The following is a 23,052-nucleotide window of genomic DNA, read 5'->3' on the forward strand; positions in this document are numbered from 1 at the left end:
CCTTCACCTTTTCAATCAAAAGAACGAGGCTCCTCTGCAAGCTTCACCTGGCGTGTTGAAGCAGTGGTCCTGCTACCATTGTGGCATACGAGCCTAGTTGGCGTGGGGGCCATCACGTTTGGGGCTACGCATTGGTCATGTCCTGAGTCGTACGGGATTCGTAGAAGGGAGGGGAGGACGACGGGGCGGAAGGTTCCAAAGATTTTTTTTCCCTTGATCTCGTTCCCGTTTCTACCTCACTAGAGGAAAGTAATTAATTGGCTGAATAATTAAGTGCAACCAATGCATTTGCTCTTCCTAGTAAAATCCTAAAAACCTTCTACAGCAGTAGTAGTAGTAAAGAAGGAGCAATTTTCATTAAAAACATGAGTCACCATAAAAATAAACATGCAATTATTTCGAATAAGAAGTTACACAGCTGGTTTTGTCAGCTCTTAATGCCCAGCTTCACCGAGGAGTGCCAGCGAGCAAGTGACGGCGGTCAGTTCCCGGCCAGTCAAGGCCAGCTTGTACAAAGGCGACGACGGGTCGGCGGCCTGCAAGTTACGAGCGCAATCGTCGATTGCGGCGGCGGCATCCGCGCAGTCCTGCCTGAAGGTTTTTGGGAACCCGCAGCTGTACAAGGCCTGACCTATGGCGTTGATCTTCTTGTGCGCTACGCCGTACCTGTCGATGCAGTGGTTGTACGCCGCTTGCAGCTGCTTGGGGAGCGACGGATTCCGCAGCAACTGCGAGCCGGCGCGCTCGGTGTCTACACACGATTGTACGGCCGCGGCCGCACCTCTATAGGCATAACTGCTGACCGCATCGGCCTTGTCATTTGCTGCGGCGTGGAGCGTCTTGGTGCAGAGCTCCAGCATGGGCTGCCCTCCGCTCACCTGGTGGCATGCGGCTGCGACGGTCAGCACCGGATCGTGTGGGCATGATTTGCCGCCGGTGAAGAGCAAGGTGGTGGTGGCTAGACACAAGGCAAGGAAATAGGTGAGGGTCTTCATTTTTTTTGTGATGTGATCGTTGAGGCAACATGTGGCGGCTTTTATAGAATTTCTCTGCTACAATAAGAACCAAAAAAGTGTGAAACGCGTGGTAAGCTTTTGCAATCTGCACCCGATTGGTATGATATCTTTGGATTCTTAAGGTAGGAAATCAACATATATATCGTATCGGATATGTGCAATAAATAAAGCAATCACAAAATAAATTGCTCGCAATAAAAGTAAGAGGTAATATCGGTGACAGTCATAGACCTGCATCTGATGTTCAGTTAGTGCTAAAAGTAGAAAAATACGTCATTACAATCATATAACTTGCCTATGCGTGCAGATACGGTCACTTATTTCACATCCAGCCGTATCTCGTGCTCATGTGGCGTGTCGGCATGAATGCGGCACACATGTCAGTAACCGGGAGTGGTGAGGCCTGCATTATCTCTTTTTTTCTTAACAAGAAACGCCCTCAGCTTTTATATTTATTTCATTACGCACCCGTCAGAAGTTAGTGGCTCGTGAAAAACAGAAATTAAAAATAGCACAAAGGGCATTCGATCCATCGTCTTGCACATCATAAGCTAACTGCACTATCCACTCATCCAGGAATAAATTGATCAAGGCTAACAAACAAATTGTTCTTTAACACAGTGTTCGCTCAGCCCAACAAAGGAATAAACAAAAACTAAAAACATGTCGTGTTATTCCCTGCAGGAATAAATTGATATAGGAAACAACTTATATTCTGTTGTTTGTGACATTTAAAAAATGTTCATGCATCACAAAAAAAGTACGTGACATTTAAAAAATTAAACATTAAAAATAATATTTGTGTAATTTAAAAAAATGTAAGATACATTTTAAAAAAATTCATGCATTTCAGAAAAAATGTTCATGCAGGGAATAGAAATGTCGTGTGTATGTTGTTATTTATCATGTTCTATTAAAAAAACTACACGGGGAATAAAAGTTCTCCATGACATATGCATATATCAAGGGGAGAGTGGGATGACTTTGATTGAGTAGTCTATTTTCTCAAATTTAAATTTATCGAAATTTTAATTTTCTTTCAGACAAATCAGCTGAACTATATTTTCTTTTATCTAGGTTTTCAAATTTGAAACTATTCGAATTCAAACAAAAATTCCCTCTGATTTGTCCGAAAGAAATTTACGTACATTCATTCTGCAGTATATCTTCTTTTATCTAGACTTTAATTTCAAATGATTCAAATTCCAAAAAATAGTTGATTTCTCCGAAAAAATTATGTACATGCATTCTGACCTATATTGTCCTTTATTGAGATTTAAAATTATAAAATTATTCAAATTCAAGCAAAAAATCCATTGATTTGTCCAAAAAAATTACATACATTCTGACCTATATTTTATTTTATATAGACTTTCAAATTTAAAGTATTCGAATTCAAACAAAAAATTTGTTGATTTGTCCAGAAGAATTTATGTTCATTCATTTTGCTTTAGATTTTTCAAGTTAAAATTATTAGAATTCAAACTAAAATGAAGTTGATTTTTCTGAAAATTTTACATACATTGATTCTGCAGTATATTTGCTTTTATCTAGATTTAAAATTTAAAATTATTCAAATTCAAACAAAAAATGGTTGATTTTTCTAAAGGAGTTTACGCGCATACATTCTGCACTAGATTTTTGAAGTTAAAATTATTTGAATTCAAACTAAAATTTAGTTGATTTATCCGAATAATTTACGTACATTCATTCTGCACTATATTCCATTTTATGTGGATTTTAAAATTTTAAATTATTTGAATTCAAATAAAAATAAAGTTAATTTGCCCAGAAAATGTATCTAGAATATAAGTTGTTTTCTTACACAGAAAAAAAGAATACAGAAGATAAATTGTGTATATCTCTTTAATACGCGTCCTTCCTTTTGAACGCCGAACTTTCGAGTATGACTGATCGCCGAACTGTGGCATGGTGATCGCCGAACTATGTGGCAGCCGTTGATCGCCGAACTTGTGGCCTTTTTTTGGTAGCGGAAAATGTCAAGTTTGAATTATACTCGTCTTGGGGCCGAAACCTAGGGGCGTGGCTGAGAACTAGGTCGCCCCCAGGACCAAAAAAGCGCTGGCCGAAGGGCCAAAAGATCGCCGGCCGGTGCGCTGGGGGGCCAAACGAGTAGAGATGCTCTTAGAACCGGTGCTTTCCCGTTTTTGCACACCCTTTTCTTATTTAATTTTTACTCTAAATTGAACTGTCCATGTCATATAAATCTAACTTATGCTACCTAATTGTCTAATGATAGTTGGTCTAGAGGTTATCTATGTGCTGCGAATCGTAGCAGGTCGTGGGTTTAAATCCTAGCCCCCGCTTTAGAATTTTTTATTTTATTTGAGGATTTTCTGCATAAATAAATAAAATGCAAGACGCTTTCTAAAAGAGAAAAACAGTGCTCGCGGATCCCTTCGGCGCTATTTTATTCTTGTTTCTCGCAAGCTACTATATGTGCTGACAGGTGCGTAATTAAATAAAATTCGAGGGTGTTTTCTACAGGAAAAATAATGGGTGGCTCACCCAACTCCTCACCACACCTAGAGACTGACATGTGGGCCGCATTCATGCTGATACGCCATGTGAGCACAAGATATGGTTGTATACAAAAGAAGTGACCGTATTTGCACATATAGGCAAGTGTGACTGCAATGGCGTATTTTGCAACTTTTAGCACTACACTGAACATCAAATGCAAGTTCTATGACTGTCATTGATATTACCTCTAAAAGTAAATATAGAGACAATATGAGTATGCCAAACATTAATATTGAGGTAAATGCACCGGTGGTGCATGAGGCTTATTGTTCTATACACCAACATGCACCCGGCTTAAATGGGCTGCAGTTACACATACATTTACCATATGTTAGTTATTTTTCTTTTTAACTTTTTTTGTAAAAGTATATAAATCTTAATCACAGTATTAGATAGAGTTAAAATATTCATGTTCATATATTTTTGGCAGTTTCATAAATAAGTGTTCATATATTTAATAAAACTATTAACACCATGTTTCTAATATATTTAACAAAAAATATACACGTATTATCTTAAAAGTATCATATAACTATATAATATTTAAGACTTTTCATTTGAAGCGGTCTAGGGATTTACAAGGCTCATATTTATCTTCCCATTAGTATATAATTATATTATAATGTCTTAGAATGTATAAATATTTTGACAAACACACAAATTTTTAAAAACAAAATAAAAGTTTCCAAAATTATATGAACATTTATTCAAATATAATATTTTACTCATATTTTATTAAATATATATTTACTGTTTTAAATTATACATATTGTTTTAGTTCATAAATATTATTTCTCAGGTAATACGTAATATTTTGTATAGTTACATGAACATTCTTTTAAATAAGTTATTTTTCTTCGTATTAGTCATAACACACAAATATTCTTTTTTTTTACTTTGATTATCATTTACATATTTTCACCAAATTATAAAAAGGGAAAAAAACTAACATATTTTCACCAAACTATAGGTCATTAAGCTTCGTTATCATATGTGGACAATGAAACTCAAACTTGTCTTGGCTAGAACAGCCGACCTTGTAGGACAAGGTCTCGGTTTCGAACTCAGTCTGCGCTATTTTTCATATTAATTTTCCCTTCGTACTATTTCGTGACAATGGGCCCTTGTCTCTAGCATAGAGATGTAGTGGTATTTCATGGTTTTTTTCATAAAAAAAAAACTTCACGAGGTTGTCTCAAAAAAAATTCATGGTTTTTTTTACAGGATTTGTTATTAAATTCAGGGGTTGTTTCTGTAAAAATGCGTCGCTCAAGCTCAGCCCACTCACTGACAATGGGCCTAGCGCCACCCTGTCATGCCATGCAAACGGCATATACGGCTAAGTGAACCGTATATGCACATTGTGACAAGTTTGGGCGTCAGTTTTTCATACTTTTCAACGTGTGACATCAAACTACACATGTTGTGCAACTTCATATATCACGAGTGCATTTACCTCCAATCCGTAGCGAGCCAAAGGGGCCCAGTGAACCACCCGTCCAAGTTTGCATTATCGCATCGGTGCATCATACTACATGTCACATCACCGACGCTCGTGCGCACTACATGAGTGCCCCATTGTAACCATCATACAGTACAAAAGAGCGGAATATCCGGAAAGTCTATTCTGAGCTCGAGCTCAGATGGACTCTATCTCAGCCGTGAGCTGGCGCAAAGATTAGCACTACCCCAACTATTTTACTATGTATTTGGAGATGTATGGACGCCTTTTTTCTAGACCCTGGCCCACTCTGCTACGGCATTTAATGCGACGTCCGTCATCCTCGCAGCGGCGGATCAGATGGGCCATCACGTTGTGAGCCACGGCTCAGACGTTAACCACCAGACGGCGGGCGTCCAACCCCGCCCATTTATTTTGCATGGCTATTCTGTGCTGACTCTTCTTGCCTTGCCACACCAAGAGGCGCCAGTCTTCCGGGTTCGTACCCTGTACGTCTATTTTAATCTCCATGCCCCTGCTGCTTTCAGCCATGAAAAATCATAGCTGCAGTCTTTAGATTCAGACTGATGCATACATTTTTAGATGGATAGATTCAAAGATTCAGACTAATGCATACTCCTAAAAGATTCAGACTAATGCATACTCCTAAAAATGGATAGATTCAAAGATTCAGACTAATGCATACTCCTAAACATGAGGCGGTATTTTTAATGCATGCAGAATAATGTACATGTTTAGATGGATATATTCCTAGTTTTTAAAACAATACTGCCTCGAGATTCATAGCCTCATAGTTTCGGTGTCATGACAGATGCATACATTTTTAGATTTTTTTTTCAATTCAAGGCTGGGTGTAGATGCATACCTTCATAGATTCATAAATCAAAAGATTCAGTCTTCCAAATCTATGCTGTCTCTAGTTTCATAGATTCATAGATTCAGTCTTTCAAAGCAGCAGCATTTGTACGGGACCTTCAGGATCCATTTTAACTTACTATTTGCAAACAGATAATGAAACAACCACTCATGGTAAATGCATAATATAATTTGTACTGGACCTTCAGGATCCATTTTAGCTTACTATTTGCAAACAGATAATGAGACAACCACTGATGGTAAATGCATAATATAACTAGTCTTTTGCAAACTCATGGTAAATGCATAATATAACTAAGCAGATAATGAGACAGCCACTCCGGTCTTCTTCGGAACAGCACTTCCTCGATCATGAAGCTTGGGTGCTCACCCTTGTTCCCCTTCATCGAGATCACCTCGTATGCAATCTGCTTCTTAAGATAAGCCAGCTCATACTGCAATACAGTTCAATTCCAGGAGTTAGCACCTATAGAACACAATCAAATTTTTACAACATCACTATTTGTTCTCCAACTATATACTCACCTCACCAATGTGCCTCTCAAGGTACAGGCCATGCAGTACCTCCAGTAGTGCGCGAGATAGACCCGGGTGTCCTCTTGAGATTCAGCCGGCTCTTCCCATATCGGATGACGAAACCTTTCTCCCATGAATACAAATTATAGAAGTAATAAGCCTCACCCAAAGAGTCAAAAGTAGTGCCAATCACTGGTGTGATCACATTCTCAGCCGGGTTGTTGGCATAACTCCTAGCCTTCTCAAACGCGCTGACATAATTTGGGCAGGGTGTTCTGCTCGGTGCGGCAGCCCCAATTCTCAGCCTGTAAAAACAGCCTCCACATATAAACTGTTTGGATTTCAGTAACCAGCATTTTCCATAGATGAAATGCCTCATGGGGCACTAAGCATGATTCCCTGAATATCACTACAAAATCATTATTTCTTCTCATGTGAATTGTATGGGTTCAGTAACTTCACATATTAAACTTACAAAATTCACATATTAACTCCCTCAAATCAGCAATCAGCAATTTTATCATATGAACTGACTTGGTTCGGCAAAGATGGTTCTACTTCCTAACCGAAGCATCACTAGTTGTTCTAATGGTAGGATTTATCCAATTCCAACTATAATGTAAATCCCTAGTATACTGACTGAAATACAATCCAACACTAACCTCTAGTTCCAACCAGGAGATTCATCTTCCTAGTTGACAGCTCTGACGTCGGAGGCGAACTATCCCTCCTCCCCACCAGGGCATCAGTGGCGGCGAAAACCTGAGCACCCGCGCTGTCCACCGCTCATGGCTGCTCCGCCACTTGCTGCTCTTCTACCGTACCATCTCCCCTCGAACAAGGCAGCACAGCGTCCGGCATCAACCAATCTCCTAGTTCCTCAAGGACAGTGGTTCTGACCGCCATATCCTGCTCCTCCAGCATACCGCCTCCCGGCGCCCTCAGCACAGGGGCCGACACCAAGCTCTCTGCTACTTCTTCAAGGACACTGGATCTCGTTCAAGCCAAAACCAAATCCTTTCAGCCACCAAAGCCATGCGGGTAGGATTTGCGACAAATCCGCCAGTCAAGCAAAGATCCACTGCTGAATGGTTGCATCAGAAACTCCATGTAGGATCGCCGCCGCTGCTCCTTTTCTCTCCGCCGGAGACCCCTGTTCCCACAGATGACCGCCGCTTGTAGCCAAAGAACACTCTGGATCCTGCCTGTCCCCACCAGGGCCACGGATCAGATGAGGACGTGCGATTCTGATCCACGTCCCACCTCCACTAGGACGAACGGATGCCCAACTCCACGCTAACTCTGGCCCACCACCAAGCTTTGCTGCGTACGTATTTATCTACAGTGTGCATTTTCCTAGCGACCCTCCAATGCCCGAATAAACAATTGGCTCAGATTCTGATGCGCTAGCGAACGTGCACGATAACGAGCTCATTTGAGCTCGAGCGCAATTACTCCGCTTCCAGGAATATCTCTCTTTTGCTATGCTAGTTCGCGGCCGCACTTCCACCCATACGAGCTCATGAGGGCAAAATTTCATGTTTTGACCCTTTTGGGATACAAATTTAGGATCTGACCCCGGTTTGTAAAAAATTCGGGATTTGACCATTTTTCTTACCGCCAGGGGCTCTGGCGGTAGGGTTAGACAGCCTACCGCCAGGGGCCCTGGCGGTAGGGTACTAATCCACGTCAGCACTCGGAGACAGCCGCCGTCCCCCTCCGTCGCACCCTACCGCCAGGGTATCTGGCGGTAGGCTGTCTAGCCCTACCGCCGGAGCCCCTGGCGGTAGGGTTTAGGGCAGTTATAAGTCGCGGGCCGCTCCACCCCTCCCCCTTCTCCCCCCAACCAGCCGCCCCAAGAACAGAGGAGTTCTTCCTCTCGCCCCCTCTCTCATCTCCTCCACTCCTCCCTCTGATCTTCGTCGTTTCTTCACCGTTTTTGCGGATCGAGATGGCCCGGAAGAAAGCAAATTAAGCTTCTTTGATCCCTTCAATTAGTTTTTGACAAAAAGCTTCCGATTCGTCGCATTATTTGATTCAAATCACTCCCCTTTTTGAACTAGATTTAATTATTTTGAACCCTAGGATTGATTTAGGTTGATTCTAGATGTTATATTTTGTTAGCTATCAACTCTAGTCACTAGTTGGTATGGTTATGTGAAGATGAACCCTAGTTCGTATTATTTTTGAAGGATTTTTTTATATGATGCATGTTGGAGGAATTTATTGTGATATGATGATGCATGTTGATATGCTATGATTCAAGTAGTGGATGTAGTTGGAGAACAAATGTTGAACTCTCAAAATGAACCTAGTGATAATGAATATTGGAGATATTTGTTTTGATATAGGATGCATGTGGATGTTATATGATGCAAGTAGTGGATTGTGTTGGAGTAAAAATGGTTAACCCCTCAAGATGAACCCTAGTTCGTGGTTTTTGTTTTTGATATGATGCATGTTGGATGTTGTTGGAGAAATATGATATGATATGACGCATTTGACCACATCGTGAATCCTATATGTTTAGGTACGAAAGCTTGGAGCAAGCACCTCCGACTCCATCACCGCCCGCTCCTCCCACTCCTCTCCAGCACATTCCGTCAGAGATGCCGCTCCCGTACATGTACGAGACCTTCCCCGAGCTACTGCAGCCGGTGGGATCTATCTCAGACGAGGTCCTAGAGGCGACGAGGGCAAAGCGGTGGCACAAGAGGGCAGAGCGGATCCTCGACGATGTCACGGCTTGGTCGCAGAGCATGAAGGAGTGGAAGAAAGTGAAGGCAGAGATGGAGGCAGATCCAAGTATCTGCCGTGTTCGCCGGGAAGCGTGCATTGAAGTTGCGCAAAAGCACGCCAACTATCTCTTGAGCAATTTGGGCCGGAGAATCTACTTCAAGAGCACTGCGGAGGAGAGAGCCAGGATGCCGCCCCCAAGTGCATCTGCGTTCGATATCATCAACTGGGGAAGGGCGGAGGCGAAAACTCTAGCGGGCAGGGCAAGGTGGGAGTGCTTGAACGGTCGGATGCCGACCAGCGTTCTGCCTCCGCCTGAACCGGTGGACCCGCTGCCGTTTCTGTCTCCACGGCCCGGGCTAACATACGAGGAGCTCTGAAGATGATGATGTCTGCCCGCTCTTCGAACTTATCTGAAAATCGTCCTATTAGTTTGTCTTGTGTCTTTCAATTATATTCTCGATGAATAATGAAACTATGTGCCTCTTCTAATGCCATTTGTTCATTATCAATTCAGTTTGAACATTAAGCTAACTTCATGCCATTTGTTCTTGTCAATATGAGTATACTTTCATGGTAAAAGAAATGAGTATATACTTTCATGGTAAAAGACATGTCTATATATTTCAAGTTTTATTAATGTGTATGTGATGCCTAAGTTTAATTGTTTGAGATCTGTTTTTAGCCTCTATATCATTGATGTGATATTGATTTTGAAAAGAAACAAGCAATTAAAGTTGAAATCATAAAACACAGGACCCTACCACCATGGACCCTGGCTGTAAGGTCACACAACCTACCGCCAGGGTACTTCGATATTTCGTTACAGAAACTTTCCGAGAGAAAAACCCAGCCACCACCTCCACCAAGGGTTCTGGCGGTAGGTTTAGACAGGCTACCGCCAGGGCCCCTGGCGGTAGGTTACTTATCCACGTCAGCTCGGGCAAACGGCCGCCGTCCCCCTCCGTCGCACCCTACCGCCAGGGACCCTGGCGGTAGCCTGTCTAACCCTACCGCCAGATCCCCTGGCGGTATCGAAAGGGTCAAATCCCGAAATTCTTTCCAACAGGGATCATATCCTGAATTTCTATGTGAAAAGGGTCAAAACACGAAATTTTGCCGCTCATGAGCAGACCAGGCTTGTGAGCAGAGTTTGAACAAACACAACACTTGTGAGCAGAGCCATCAAGTTCATTCTCTGCGCTCTCCTCGCGCTGCTCGTCCTCTTCTCCACCACCGACGGGCAGCTCCGCCAGGACTTCTACGCCGCCACTTGCAGTGGCGGAGCTAGACCCAAAACATTGGAGGGGGTGCGAAACACAAAAGATGGAGAGTTCGGGGGGGCAAATGTTGGGGAACGTAGTAATTTCAAAAAAATTCCTACGCACACGCAAGATCATGGTGATGCATAGCAACGAGAGGGGAGAGTGTTGTCCACGTACCCTCGTAGACCGAAAGCGGAAGCGTTAGCACAACGCGGTTGATGTAGTCGTACGTCTTCACGATCCGACCAATCAAGTACCAAACGCACGGCACCTCCTAGTTCAGCACACGTTCAGCCCGATGACGTCCCTCGAACTCCGATCCAGCCGAGTGTTGAGGGAGAGTTTCGTCAGCACGACGGCGTGGTGATGACGATGATGTTCTACCGACGCAGGGCTTCGCCAAGCACCGCTACAGTATTATCGAGGTGGACTATGGTGGAGAGGGGTACCACACATGGCTAAAAGATCAAACGATCAATTGTTGTGTCCTTGGGGTGCCCCCCACCCCCGTATATAAAGGAGAAAGGGGGGAGGTGCGGCCGGCCAGGAGGAGGCGCGCCAGGAGGAGTCCTACTCCCACCGGGAGTAGGACTCCTTCCCTTCCTTGTTGGACTAGGAGAGGAGAGGGAAGGAGAGAGGGGGAAAGGAAAGGGGGGGGGCGTCGCCCCCCCTCCTTGTCCAATTCAGACTTGGGGGGAGGGGCGCGCGGCTGCCCCTTGGCCGCCTCTCCTCTTCCACCAATTGGGCCCATGAGGCCCAATAGCCTCCGGGGGGTTCCGGTAACCCCCCGGTACTCCGGTATATATCCGATAACCCCCGGAACCATTCCGGTGTCCGAATATAGTCATCCAATATATCAATCTTCATGTCTCGACCATTTCGAGACTCCTCGTCATGTCCGTGATCACATCCGGGACTCCGAACAACCTTCGGTACATCAAAACATATAAACTCATAATATAACTGTCATCGAAACGTTAAGCGTGCGGACCCTATGGGTTCGAGAACTATGTAGACATGACCGAGACACGTCTCCGGTCAATAACCAATAGCGGAACCTAGATGCTCATATTGGCTCCCACATATTCTACGAAGATCTTTATCGGTCAGACCGCATAACAACATACGTTGTTCCCTTTGTCATCGGTATGTTACTTGCCTGAGATTCGATCGTCGGTATCTCAATACCTAGTTCAATCTCGTTACCGGCAAGTCTCTTTAATTGTTCCGTAATACATCTATGACGCCCTCGATTCAATTGTACACTAATCATACCCGCAAATGTGTACGATCAAGATCAAGGACTCATGGGAAGATATCACAACACAGCTCTAGACACAAAATAAAATAATACAAGCTTTATATTACAAGCCAGGGGCCTCGAGGGCTCGAATACATAAGCTCGAATACACAAGAGTCAGCGGAAGCAACAATATCTGAGTACAGACATAAGTTAGACAAGTTTGCCTTAAGAAGGCTAGCACAAAAGCATCTACGATCGAAAAGGCAAGGCCTCCTGCCCGGGAGCCTCCTAACTACTCCTGGTCGTCGGCGGCCTTCGTGTAGTAGTAGGCACCCTCGGGGTAGTAGTAGTCATCAAAGATGGCATCTGGCTCCTGGACTCCACCATCTGATTGCAACATCCGAGAAGAATGGAAAGAGGTGGAAAAGGGGAGCAAAGCAACCGTGAGTACTCATCCAAAGTACTCGCAAGCAAGGATCTACACTACATATGCAACATTATCACAGGAAGGATGTATATGTGGACTGGGCTGCAGAAATGCCAGAATAGAGGGGAGAGCCTAGTCCTATCGAAGACTAGCATCTTCTGGAAACCACCATCTTGCAGCAATGTGAGGGAGTAGAGTAGCATAAAGTAAAGTAGTAGAAGTGTTATCAACCTCAGCCAGAGATCCTTTCTCGACTCCCTGCGAGAAAGCAATCCCAGAGCCATACTATCTAGTTATCACCTCATATCCATGTCTCATCTCAAGTATCCAGTTCTAGTTGTATCGATCGGGATACAACTCCAAGTGTCCGTTACCGTAGGACAGGCTATCGATAGATGTTTTCTTCCCTGCAGGGGTGCACCAACTTACCCACCACGCTCGATTAACTCCGACCGGACACACTTTCCTGGGTCATGCCCGGCCTCGGCCAAACAATACGCCGCAACCCGACCTAGGCTTAATAGAGAGGTCAAGCACGCCGGACTAAACCTATGCCCCCAGGGGTCATGGGCCATCGCCCCGGGAACTCCTGCACGTTGCGTGGGCGGCCGGTGAGCAGACCTAGCTACCTCCTTAAAAAAGGCGGGAGCTTACCAGTCCAACCCGGCGCGCGCCGCTCAGTCACATGACGTCTATTAAGCCTCGGCTGATGCATACGACGCAGAACGCCCATACTATGCCCACGTGATGGTTAGTGCTATCAGGCCAGAGGCCCCTCAGATCAAATATCCAAATCGTAGTGGATTAGGAACGCGCGGTAACAAACAGAGACTCACGAAAGATGTGACCCCGTCGCCCCGTCTCGAGGACTTGCGGCAAGGGCTAGGAATGCCCGGCCACGCCTCGTAATTATCTCGCGGGCACCTTCCAGGTCAACCCGACTCCACATCACTCGCAATTATGCTCGCGCGGGTACCCCTCAGGGTCGACCCGTCTTTAGTAACATGGTTCAGTGTAAAGTCATAGTAACCATAGTAACCGTGTGTCCAAACATCAAGGGGAAACCCGAGGAATCACCCCCGGTGAATTCCACTCGATGTAATCATCAAGGTGAACGTAAGAGGGACCACCCTCGAGGTTCACACTTGAGGGGTTGCACAACAGAGTCGTATCGGAAGTGGTTAAGGCGGAATCACCCTCGATGACCACGACCGAATAACTACACTAGCGGGTTAACATCAGAAGTGATGATAAGGCCTCACCCTCGGCACTCGATAGTAACCCAGTAGTGTCGAGCAACTAAGGGGAAGTGATGTGCGGTGTCGGGGCCTGGTCTTCGATCCCGTTGATCGGGTCTTCGATGATGAAGCAAGGGCAACAAGGACAAGGTGGGGGTCACTGGTGGATCACTAACCAACCTATACTAAGCAGTTTAGGATAAGCAGGTAGGTAACAATAAGCAGGTTACAATAAACATGCTATGCATCCGAATAGGAGCACACAATAACAATAGCAAAATCTAATGCAAGCATGAGAGAATGGAATGGGCGATATCGGGATGATCAAAGGGGGGGCTTGCCTGATTGCTCTGGCAAGGAGGGGGGTCGTCGTCGACGTAGTCGATCACAGGGGCAGCATCGGTCTCGGGGTCTACCGGAGAGAATAGGGGGGGACAGTAAATACATAGCAAGCAAGTGCATAACAGGACAACAGGCATAGCTAGACGTGTTCTAACGCGGTGCTACACGATACCGGCGAAGGGGGATAACATCCGGGAAAGTTTTCCCAGTTCTGGACCTGCGTCAGACAGATGACCGGAGGGGAAATGTTCCATGTTCGCTATGCCATGAACATGTGGCGGGCGAACGGACCACGTATTTGGATTCTTCTCGTCGTTCTGAGCAACTTTCATGTATACAACTTTTTCATCCGAAATATGGATAATTTTATATGATTTTTCAAAGTTTATTTGAATTTTTGGAATTATTATATTTAGCTTGAACCGAATTGACTAAGTCAATTTTGGCTAGTCAAAGGGCAGTTGTGGCCCACATGTCATAGACTATTTACCTAAACAAATAAATAAATCTAACTTATTTAAAGGGGCTTACATGTCATCTACTAGTATTAGACTAACTTAGCAGAACGCACGCACCTAGTAGTACTAAATCTAAGCAAGGGCCTGGCCACTACTGGGCATAGCCCAGCCGGCCACATGCACGGCGCACTCACAGACCACGCTGCACACACACACACACCACGCTGCTCTCAGCACACACGGGCGCACACGGCCATGTCCAGCTGCACGGACACACACTATGCAGAACACACACACACTACACTCATAGCTCGGCCATGGCCGGCCGTAGCAGCGGCGGCAGCGAGCAGCGGCAGCGACAGACAGTAGCGGCAGCAACAGGAGCGACGCAGAAGGCGGCGGCGGCGGCAGCAAACAGCAGCGACGGCACAAGGGGCAGCCAGCAGCAGTACAAGCAGCAAACAGTGGCAGTAGAGCGGCAGTGTAGGCGTAGGCGGGCACGGACGGCCAGGGGCGCGGCAGTAGAAGGAGCAGTAGCAGCTAGCGCGGGTAGAGGAGCAACGGCACAACAGCAACAGCATCATAGCGGCAGTAGCATCAGCAAGCAACATAGCGGCAGTAGCATCATCAAAGCAGCAGCATGAGCGCGTACGCGGACGCCGAGATTCGGCCATGACGGAGGGTGGCGTGCATGGGTACAAATCGAAGCGGAGACATGGGGGAATCGAAGGGGATGCTCACCCTTGTGTTTGTGGTTGAGGTCAGCGAGCGCGGGGTGACCGGGATGCGTCGAATTTGACGACGAGAGGCGGCGGTCGTGGCGAGGAGACGACGGCGATGCAGAGCGTATGGGCCGCCCCGACTCGGTTTGGTGCTCAGGACGGACAAAGCAGGCCACACCGGACCTCCTTGATGTGCTGCCGAGCAACGGAAACGACGGTGGCCGCGATGATGACGGCGACGGCGAGGTGGGGCGGAGGAGGCCGACGAGGCCGAGCGTGAGGGAGGAAGATGGGGGCGAGAGGAGGAGGGCGCTAGGGTTTCGAGGGGGTGCCCGGTGGGGCTTTGTAGGCAGGGGCAGGGGACGGATGGCCGCCACGCATGGCCATCGCCGGCGGATGGCCGCCACAGCCCCCCTTGTCCCCTGTAGCGAGAGGAACAGGACAAGCGGGGGTGGGCTGGGTCTTTTGTGTAGCTAGTTGGGCCAAATGCCCAGTAGCACCTCTCTCTCTTTTCTGCTTCCTATTTTTTATAACTCTGTTTTGCATATTAATTTGTTAGCAAAAGAGTTTTGTAAAAAGTGTAGATGGCCACATAATTAGTATTGCAATATTTTGAGACCACACACAATGTTTCGCATCATTTGGAAAATTATAAATATTTGCTTATTTTGAAAAAGCCAATTTAAATGCTTTGGGCCACTTATTAATTTCCTAGGAATTTATTTGTGAGTCAAACCAAGTTGGTTTCAACATGGCATTCATCAGGGAAATTGTATAGAAATATTCGAACATTTTAGTTTTATAGCTTGAGGAGAAATAATTTTGACTTTTTTTTTATATTTGAATTTGAGGTAGGTTTGGGACAAAGTGATGATTAGCAAAATTTAATTATGATGATGTGGCACCATTAATAGGAGTTTACTGTAGCATGACACTGGAGGTGTTACAACATCATCCAATAACTAACTCATTAGTTGCAATGCTTGCAAGGCTTAAGTGATGTGGATTACCGAGAGGGCCCAGAGATACCTCTCCGACAATCGGAGTGACAAATCCTAATCTCGAAATACGCCAACCCAACAAGTACCTTTGGAGACACCTGTAGAGCACCTTTATAATCACCCAGTTACGTTGTGACGTTTGGTAGCACACAAAGTGTTCCTCCGGTAAACGGGAGTTGCATAATCTCATAGTCATAGGAACATGTATAAGTCATGAAGAAAGCAATAGCAACATACTAAACGATCGAGTGCTAAGCTAACGGAATGGGTCAAGTCAATCACATCATTCTCCTAATGATGTGATCCCGTTAATCAAATGACAACTCATGTCTATGGCTAGGAAACATAACCATCTTTGATCAACGAGCTAGTCAAGTAGAGGCATACTAGTGACACTCTGTTTGTCTATGTATTCACACAAGTATTATGTTTCCGGTTAATACAATTCTAGCATGAATAATAAACATTTATCATGATATAAGGAAATAAATAATAACTTTATTATTGCCTCTAGGGCATATTTCCTTCAGTCTCCCACTTGCACTAGAGTCAATAATCTAGATTACACAGTAATGATTCTAACACCCATGGAGCCTTGGTGCTGATCATGTTTTGCTCGTGGAAGAGGCTTAGTCAACGGGTCTGCAACATTCAGATCCGTATGTATCTTGCAAATTTCTATGTCTCCCACCTGGACTAAATCCCAGATGGAATTGAAGTGTCTCTTGATGTGCTTGGTTCTCTTGTGAAATCTGGATTCCTTCGCCAAGGCAATTGCACCAGTATTGTCACAAAAGATTTTCATTTGACCCGATGCACTAGGTATGACACCTAGATCGGATATGAACTCCTTCATCCAGACTCCTTCATTTGTTGCTTCCGAAGCAGCTATGTATTCCGCTTCACAAGTAGATCCCGCCACGACTCTTTGTTTAGAACTGCACCAACTGACAGCTCCACCGTTCAATAAAAACACGTATCTGGTTTGCGATTTAGAATCATTCGGATCAGTGTCAAAGCCTGAATCGACGTAACCATTTACGACGAGCTCTTTGTCAGCTCCATAAACGAGAAACATATCCTTAGTCCTTTTCAGGTATTTCAGGATGTTCTTGACCGCTGTCCAGTGATGCACTCCTGGATTACTTTGGTACCCCCCTGCTAGACTTATAGCAAGGCACACATCAGGTCTGGTACACAGCATTGCATACATGATAGAGCCTATGGCTGAAGCATAGGGAACATCTTTCATCTTCTCTCTATCTTCTGCAGTGGTCGGGCATTGAGTCTTACTCAACTTCACACCTTGTAACACAGGCAAGAACCCTTTCTTTGCTTGATCCATTTTGAACTTCTTCAAAACTTTGTCAAGGTATGTGCTTTGTGAAAGTCCAATTAAGCGTCTTGATCTATCTCTATAGATCTTGATGCCCAATATATACGCAGCTTCACCGAGGTCTTTCATTGAAAAACTCTTATTCAAGTATCCCTTTATGCTATTTAGAAATTCTATATCATTTCCAATCAGCAATATGTCATCCACATATAATATTAGAAATGCTACAGAGCTCCCACTCACTTTCTTGTAAATACAGGCTTCTCCAAAAGTCTGTACAAAATCAAATGCTTTGATCACACTATCAAAGCGTTTATTCCAACTCCGAGAGGCTTGCACCAGTCCATAAATGGATCGCTGGAGCTTGCACACTTTGTTATCTCCCTTTGGATCGACAAAACCTTCCGGTTGCATCATATGCAACTCTTCTTCCAGAAATCCATTCAGGAATGCAGTTTTGACATCCATTTGCCAAATTTCATAATCATAAAATGCGGCAATTGCTAACATGATTCGGACAGACTTAAGCGTCGCTACGGGTGAGAAGGTCTCATCGTAGTCAATCCCTTGAACTTGTCGAAAACCTTTTGCAACAAGTCAAGCTTTATAGACAGTAACATTGCTGTCAGCGTCAGTCTTCTTCTTGAAGATCCATTTATTCTCAATGGCTTGGTGATCATCGGGCAAGTCAACCAAAGTCCATACTTTGTTCTCATACATGGATCCCATCTCAGATTTCATGGCCTCAAGCCATTTTGCGGAATCTGGGCTCACCATCGCTTCTTCATAGTTTGTAGGTTCGTCATGGTCTAGTAACATAACCTCCAGAACAGGATTACCGTACCACTCTGGTGCGGATCTTACTCTGGTTGACCTACGAGGTTCAGTAACAACTTGATCTGAAGTTCCATGATCATCATCATTAACTTCCTCACTAATTGGTGTAGGCATCGCAAAAACCGGTTTCTGCGATGAACTACTTTCCAATAAGGGAGCAGGTACAATTACCTCATCAAGTTCTACTTTCCTCCCACTCACTTCTTTCGAGAGAAACTCCTTCTCCAGACAGATTCCGAATTTAGAACCAAAAGTTTTGCCTTCGGATCTGTGATAGAAGGTGTACCCAACAGTCTCCTTTGGGTATCCTATGAAGACACATTTCTCCGATTTGGGTTCGAGCTTATCAAGTTGAAGTTTTTTCACATAAGCATCGCAGCCCCAAACTTTAAGAAACGACAACTTTGGTTTCTTGCCAAACCACAGTTCATAAGGCGTCGTCTCAACGGATTTTGATGGTGCCCTATTTAACGTGAATGCGGCCGTCTCTAAAGCATAACCCCAAAACGATAGCGGTAAATCAGTAAGAGCCATCATAGATCGCACCATATCTAGTAGAGTACGATTACGACGTTCGGACACACCATTACGCTGTGGTGTTCCGGGTGGCGTGAGTTGCGAAACAATTCCGTATTGTTTCAAATGAAGACCAAACTCATAACTCAAATATTCTCCTCCATGATCAGATCATAGAAACTTTATTTTCCTGTTACGATGATTTTCAACTTCACTCTAAAATTCTTTGAACTTTTCAAATGTTTCAGACTTATATTTCACTAAGTAGATATACCCATATCTGCTTAAATCATCTGTGAAGGTGAGAAAATAATGATATCCGCCACGAGCCTCAACATTCATTGGACCACATACATCTGTATGTATGATTTCCAACAAATCTGTTGCTCTCTCCATAGTTCCGGAGAACGGCGTTTTAGTCATCTTGCCCATGAGGCACGGTTCGCAAGTACCAAGTGATTCATAATCAAGTGGTTCCAAAAGTCCATCAGTATGGAGTTTCTTCATGCGCTTTACACCGATATGACCTAAACGGCAGTGGCACAAATAAGTTGCACTATCATTATCAACTCTGCATCTTTTGGCTTCAATACTATGAATATGTGTATCGCTACTATCGAGATTCAACAAAAATAGACCACTCTTCAAGGGTGCATGACCATAAAAGATATTATTCATATAAATAGAACAACCATTATTCTCTGATTTAAATGAATAACCGTCTCGCATCAAACAAGATCCAGATATAATGTTCATGCTTAACGCTGGCACCAAATAACAATTATTTAGGTCTAAAACTAATCCCGAAGGTAGATGTAGAGGTAGCGTGCCGACCGCGATTACATCGACTTTGGAACCATTTCCCACGCGCATCGTCACCTCGTCCTTAGCCAATCTTCGCTTAATCCGTAGCCCCTGCTTCGAGTTGCAAATATTAGCAACAGAACCAGTATCAAATACCCAGGTGCTACTGCGAGCATTAGTAAGGTACACATCAATAACATGTATATCACATATACCTTTGTTCACCTTGCCATCCTTCTTATCCGCCAAATACTTGGGGCAGTTCCATTTCCAGTGACCAATCTGCTTGTAGTAGAAGCACACAGTCTCAGGCTTAGGTCCAGACTTGGGTTTCTTCTCCTGAATAGCAACTTGCTTGTTGTTCTTCTTGAAGTTCCCCTTCTTCTTCCCTTTGCCCTTTTTCTTGAAACTGGTGGTCTTATTGACCATCAACACTTGATGCTCCTTTTTGATTTCTACCTCCGCAGCCTTTAGCATTGCGAAGAGCTCGGGAATCGTCTTATCCATCCCTTGCATGTTAGTTCATCACGAAGCTCTTGTAGCTTGGTGGCAGTGATTGGAGAATTCTATCAATGACGCTATCATCCGGAAGATTAACTCTCAGTTGAATCAAGTGATTATTATACCCAGACATTTTGAGTATATGCTCACTGACAGAACTATTCTCCTCCATCTTGCAGCTGTAGAACTTATTGGAGACTTCATATCTCTCAATTCGGGCATTTGCTTGAAATATTAACTTCAACTCCTGGAACATCTCATATGCTCCATGACGTTCAAAACGTCGTTGAAGTCCCGGTTCTAAGCCGTAAAGCATGGCACATTGAACTATCGAGTAGTCATCAACACGTGACTGCCAGGCATTCACAATGTCTGCAGTTGCTGGCGCAGGTGGTACACCTAGTGGTGCTTCCAGGACGTAATTCTTCTGTGCAGCAATGAGGATAATCCTCAAGTTACGGACCCAGTCCGTGTAATTGCTACCATCATCTTTCAACTTTGCTTTCTCAAGGAACGCATTAAAATTTAACGGAACAACAGCACGGGCCATCTATCTACAATCAACATAGACAAGCAAGATACTATCAGGTACTAAGTTCATGATAAATTTAAGTTCAATTAATCATATTACTTAAGAACTCCCACTTAGATAGACATCCCTCTAATCCTCTAAGTGATCACGTGATCCATATCAACTAAACCATGTCCGATCATCACGTGAGATGGAGTAGTTTCAACGGTGAACATCACTATGTTGATCATATCTACTATATGATTCACGCTCGACCTTTCGGTCTCCGTGTTCCGAGGCCATATCTGTTATATGCTAGGCTCGTCAAGCTTAACCTGAGTATTCCGCGTGTGCAACTGTTTTGCACCCGTTGTATTTGAACGTAGAGCCTATCACACCCGATCATCACGTGGTGTCTCAGCACGAAGAACTTTCGCAACGGTGCATACTCAGGGAGAACACTTATACTTTGATAATTTAGTGAGGGATCATCTTATAATGCTACCGTCAATCAAAGCAAGATAAGATGCATAAAAGATAAACATCACATGCAATCAATATAAGTGATACGATAAGGCCATCATCATCTTGTGCTTGTGATCTCCATCTCCGAAGCACCGTCATGATCACCATCGTCACCAGCGCGACACCTTGATCTTCATCGTAGCATCGTTGTCGTCTCGCCAATCTTATGCTTCTACGACTATCGCTACCGCTTAGTGATAAAGTAAAGCATTACAAGGCGATTGCATTGCATACAATAAAGCGACAACCATATGGCTCCTGCCCGTTGCCGATAACTCGGTTACAAAACATGATCATCTCATACAATAAAATTTAGCATCATGTCTTGACCATATCACATCACAACATGCCCTGCAAAAACAAGTTAGACGTCCTCTACTTTGTTGTTGCAAATTTTACGTGACTGCTACGGGCTTAGCAAGAACCGTTTTTACCTACGCATCAAAACCACAACGATAGTTTGTCAAGTTGGTGCTGTTTTAACCTTCGCAAGGACCGGGCGTAGCCACACTCGGTTCAACTAAAGTTGGAGAAACTGACACCCGCCAACCACCTGTGTGCAAAGCACGTCGGTAGAACCAGTCTCGCGTAAGCGTACGCGTAATGTCGGTCCGGGCCGCTTCATCCAACAATACCGCCGAACCAAAGTATGACATGCTGGTAAGCAGTATGACTTATATTGCCCACAACTCACTTGTGTTCTACTCGTGCATATAACATCAACGCATAAAACCAGGCTCGGATGCCACTGTTGGGGAACGTATTAATTTCAAAAAAATCCTACGCACACGCAAGATCATGGTGATGCATAGCAACGAGAGGGGAGAGTGTTGTCCACGTACCCTCATAGACCGAAAGCGGAAGCGTTAGTACAATGCGGTTGATGTAGTCGTCCGTCTTCACGATCTGACCGATCAAGTACCGAACGCACGGCACCTCCGAGTTCAGCACACGTTCAGCCCGATGACGTCCCTTGAACTCCGATCCAGCCGAGTGTTGAGGGAGAGTTTCGTCAGCATGACGGCGTGGTGACGATGATGATGTTCTACCGACGGAGGGCTTCGCCTAAGCACCGCTACAGTATTATCGAGGTGGACTATGGTGGAGGGGGCACCGCACACGGCTAAAAGGTCAAACGATCAATTGTTGTGTCCTTGGGGTGCCCCCCTGCCCCCGTATATAAAGGAGCAAGGGGGGAGGTGCGGCCGGCCAGGAGGAGGCGCGCCAGGAGTAGGACTCCCTCCCTTCCTTGTTGGACTAGGAGAGGAGAGGGAAGGAGAGAGGGGGAAAGGAAAGGGGGGGCGCCCCCCCTCCTTGTCCAATTCGGACTTGGGGGGGGAGAGGCGCGCGGCTGCCCCTTGGCCGCCTCTCCTCTTCCACCAATTGGGCCCATGAGGCCCAATAGCCTCCAGGGGGGTTCCGGTAACCCCCCCCCCCCCCCCCCCCGATACTCCGGTATATATCCGATAACCCCCGAAACCGTTCCGGTGTCCGAATATAGTTATCCAATATATCAATCTTCATGTCTCGACCATTTCGAGACTCCTCGTCATGTCCGTGATCACATCCGGGACTCCGAACAACCTACGGTACATCAAAACATATAAACTCATAATATAACTGTCATCGAAACGTTAAGCGTGCGGACCCTACGGGTTCGAGAACTATGTAGACATGACCGAGACATGTCTCCGGTCAATAACCAATAGCGAAACCTGGATGCTCATATTGGCTCCCACATATTCTACGAAGATCTTTATCGGTCAGACCGCATAACAACATACGTTGTTCCCTTTGTCATCGGTATGTTACTTGCCTGAAATTCGATCGTCGGTATCTCAATACCAAGTTTTATCTTGTTACCGGCAAGTCTCTTTACTCGCTCCGTAATACATCATCCCACAACTAACTCATTAGTTGCAATGCTTGCAAGGCTTAAGTGATGTGCATTACCGGGAGGGCCCAGAGATATCTCTCCGACAATCGGAGTGACAAATCCTAATCTCGAAATACGCCAACCCAACAAGTACCTTTGGAGACACCTGTAGAGCACCTTTATAATCATCCATTTACGTTGTGACGTTTGGTAGCACATAAAGTGTTCCTCCGGTAAACGGGAGTTGCATAATCTCATAGTCATAGGAACATGTATAAGTCATGAAGAAAGCAATAGCAA

General features: G+C 44.9%; 1 protein-coding gene and 1 long non-coding RNA gene across 3 annotated transcripts; both read right to left on the bottom strand.

Annotated features, from left to right (window-relative positions):
• Positions 1-334: 334 nt before the first annotated feature.
• On the bottom strand, positions 335-1,013 carry LOC109763580 (uncharacterized). Its single transcript, XM_020322428.4, has one exon. It carries the CDS (start codon positions 993-995, stop codon positions 435-437), a length of 561 nt encoding a protein of 186 aa, XP_020178017.1. The 5' UTR covers positions 996-1,013; the 3' UTR covers positions 335-434.
• Positions 1,014-5,026: 4,013 nt separating this feature from the next.
• On the bottom strand, positions 5,027-7,723 carry LOC109763591 (uncharacterized). Of its 2 annotated transcripts, XR_002232948.4 has the most exons (4): positions 7,077-7,617; positions 6,424-6,719; positions 6,269-6,332; positions 5,027-5,539 (listed from the first exon to the last, which is right to left on the bottom strand). It is a non-coding gene; the product is annotated as an uncharacterized lncRNA (long non-coding RNA). The 2 variants fall into 2 exon arrangements; XR_002232949.4 differs by lacking the exon at positions 5,027-5,539 and having other exon boundaries at positions 5,983-6,332; positions 6,424-6,745; positions 7,077-7,723.
• Between the last annotated feature and the right edge of the window lie 15,329 nt (positions 7,724-23,052).

Source organism: Aegilops tauschii, chromosome 7 (genome assembly GCF_002575655.3).
Source record: "Aegilops tauschii subsp. strangulata cultivar AL8/78 chromosome 7, Aet v6.0, whole genome shotgun sequence".
NCBI classification, from domain to species: domain Eukaryota; kingdom Viridiplantae; phylum Streptophyta; class Magnoliopsida; order Poales; family Poaceae; genus Aegilops; species Aegilops tauschii.

Coding starts and splice junctions, on each gene's coding strand:
- LOC109763580 (XM_020322428.4), bottom strand. CDS start 995: ATGAAGACCCTCACCTATTTCCTTGCCTTGTGTCTAGCCACCACCACC.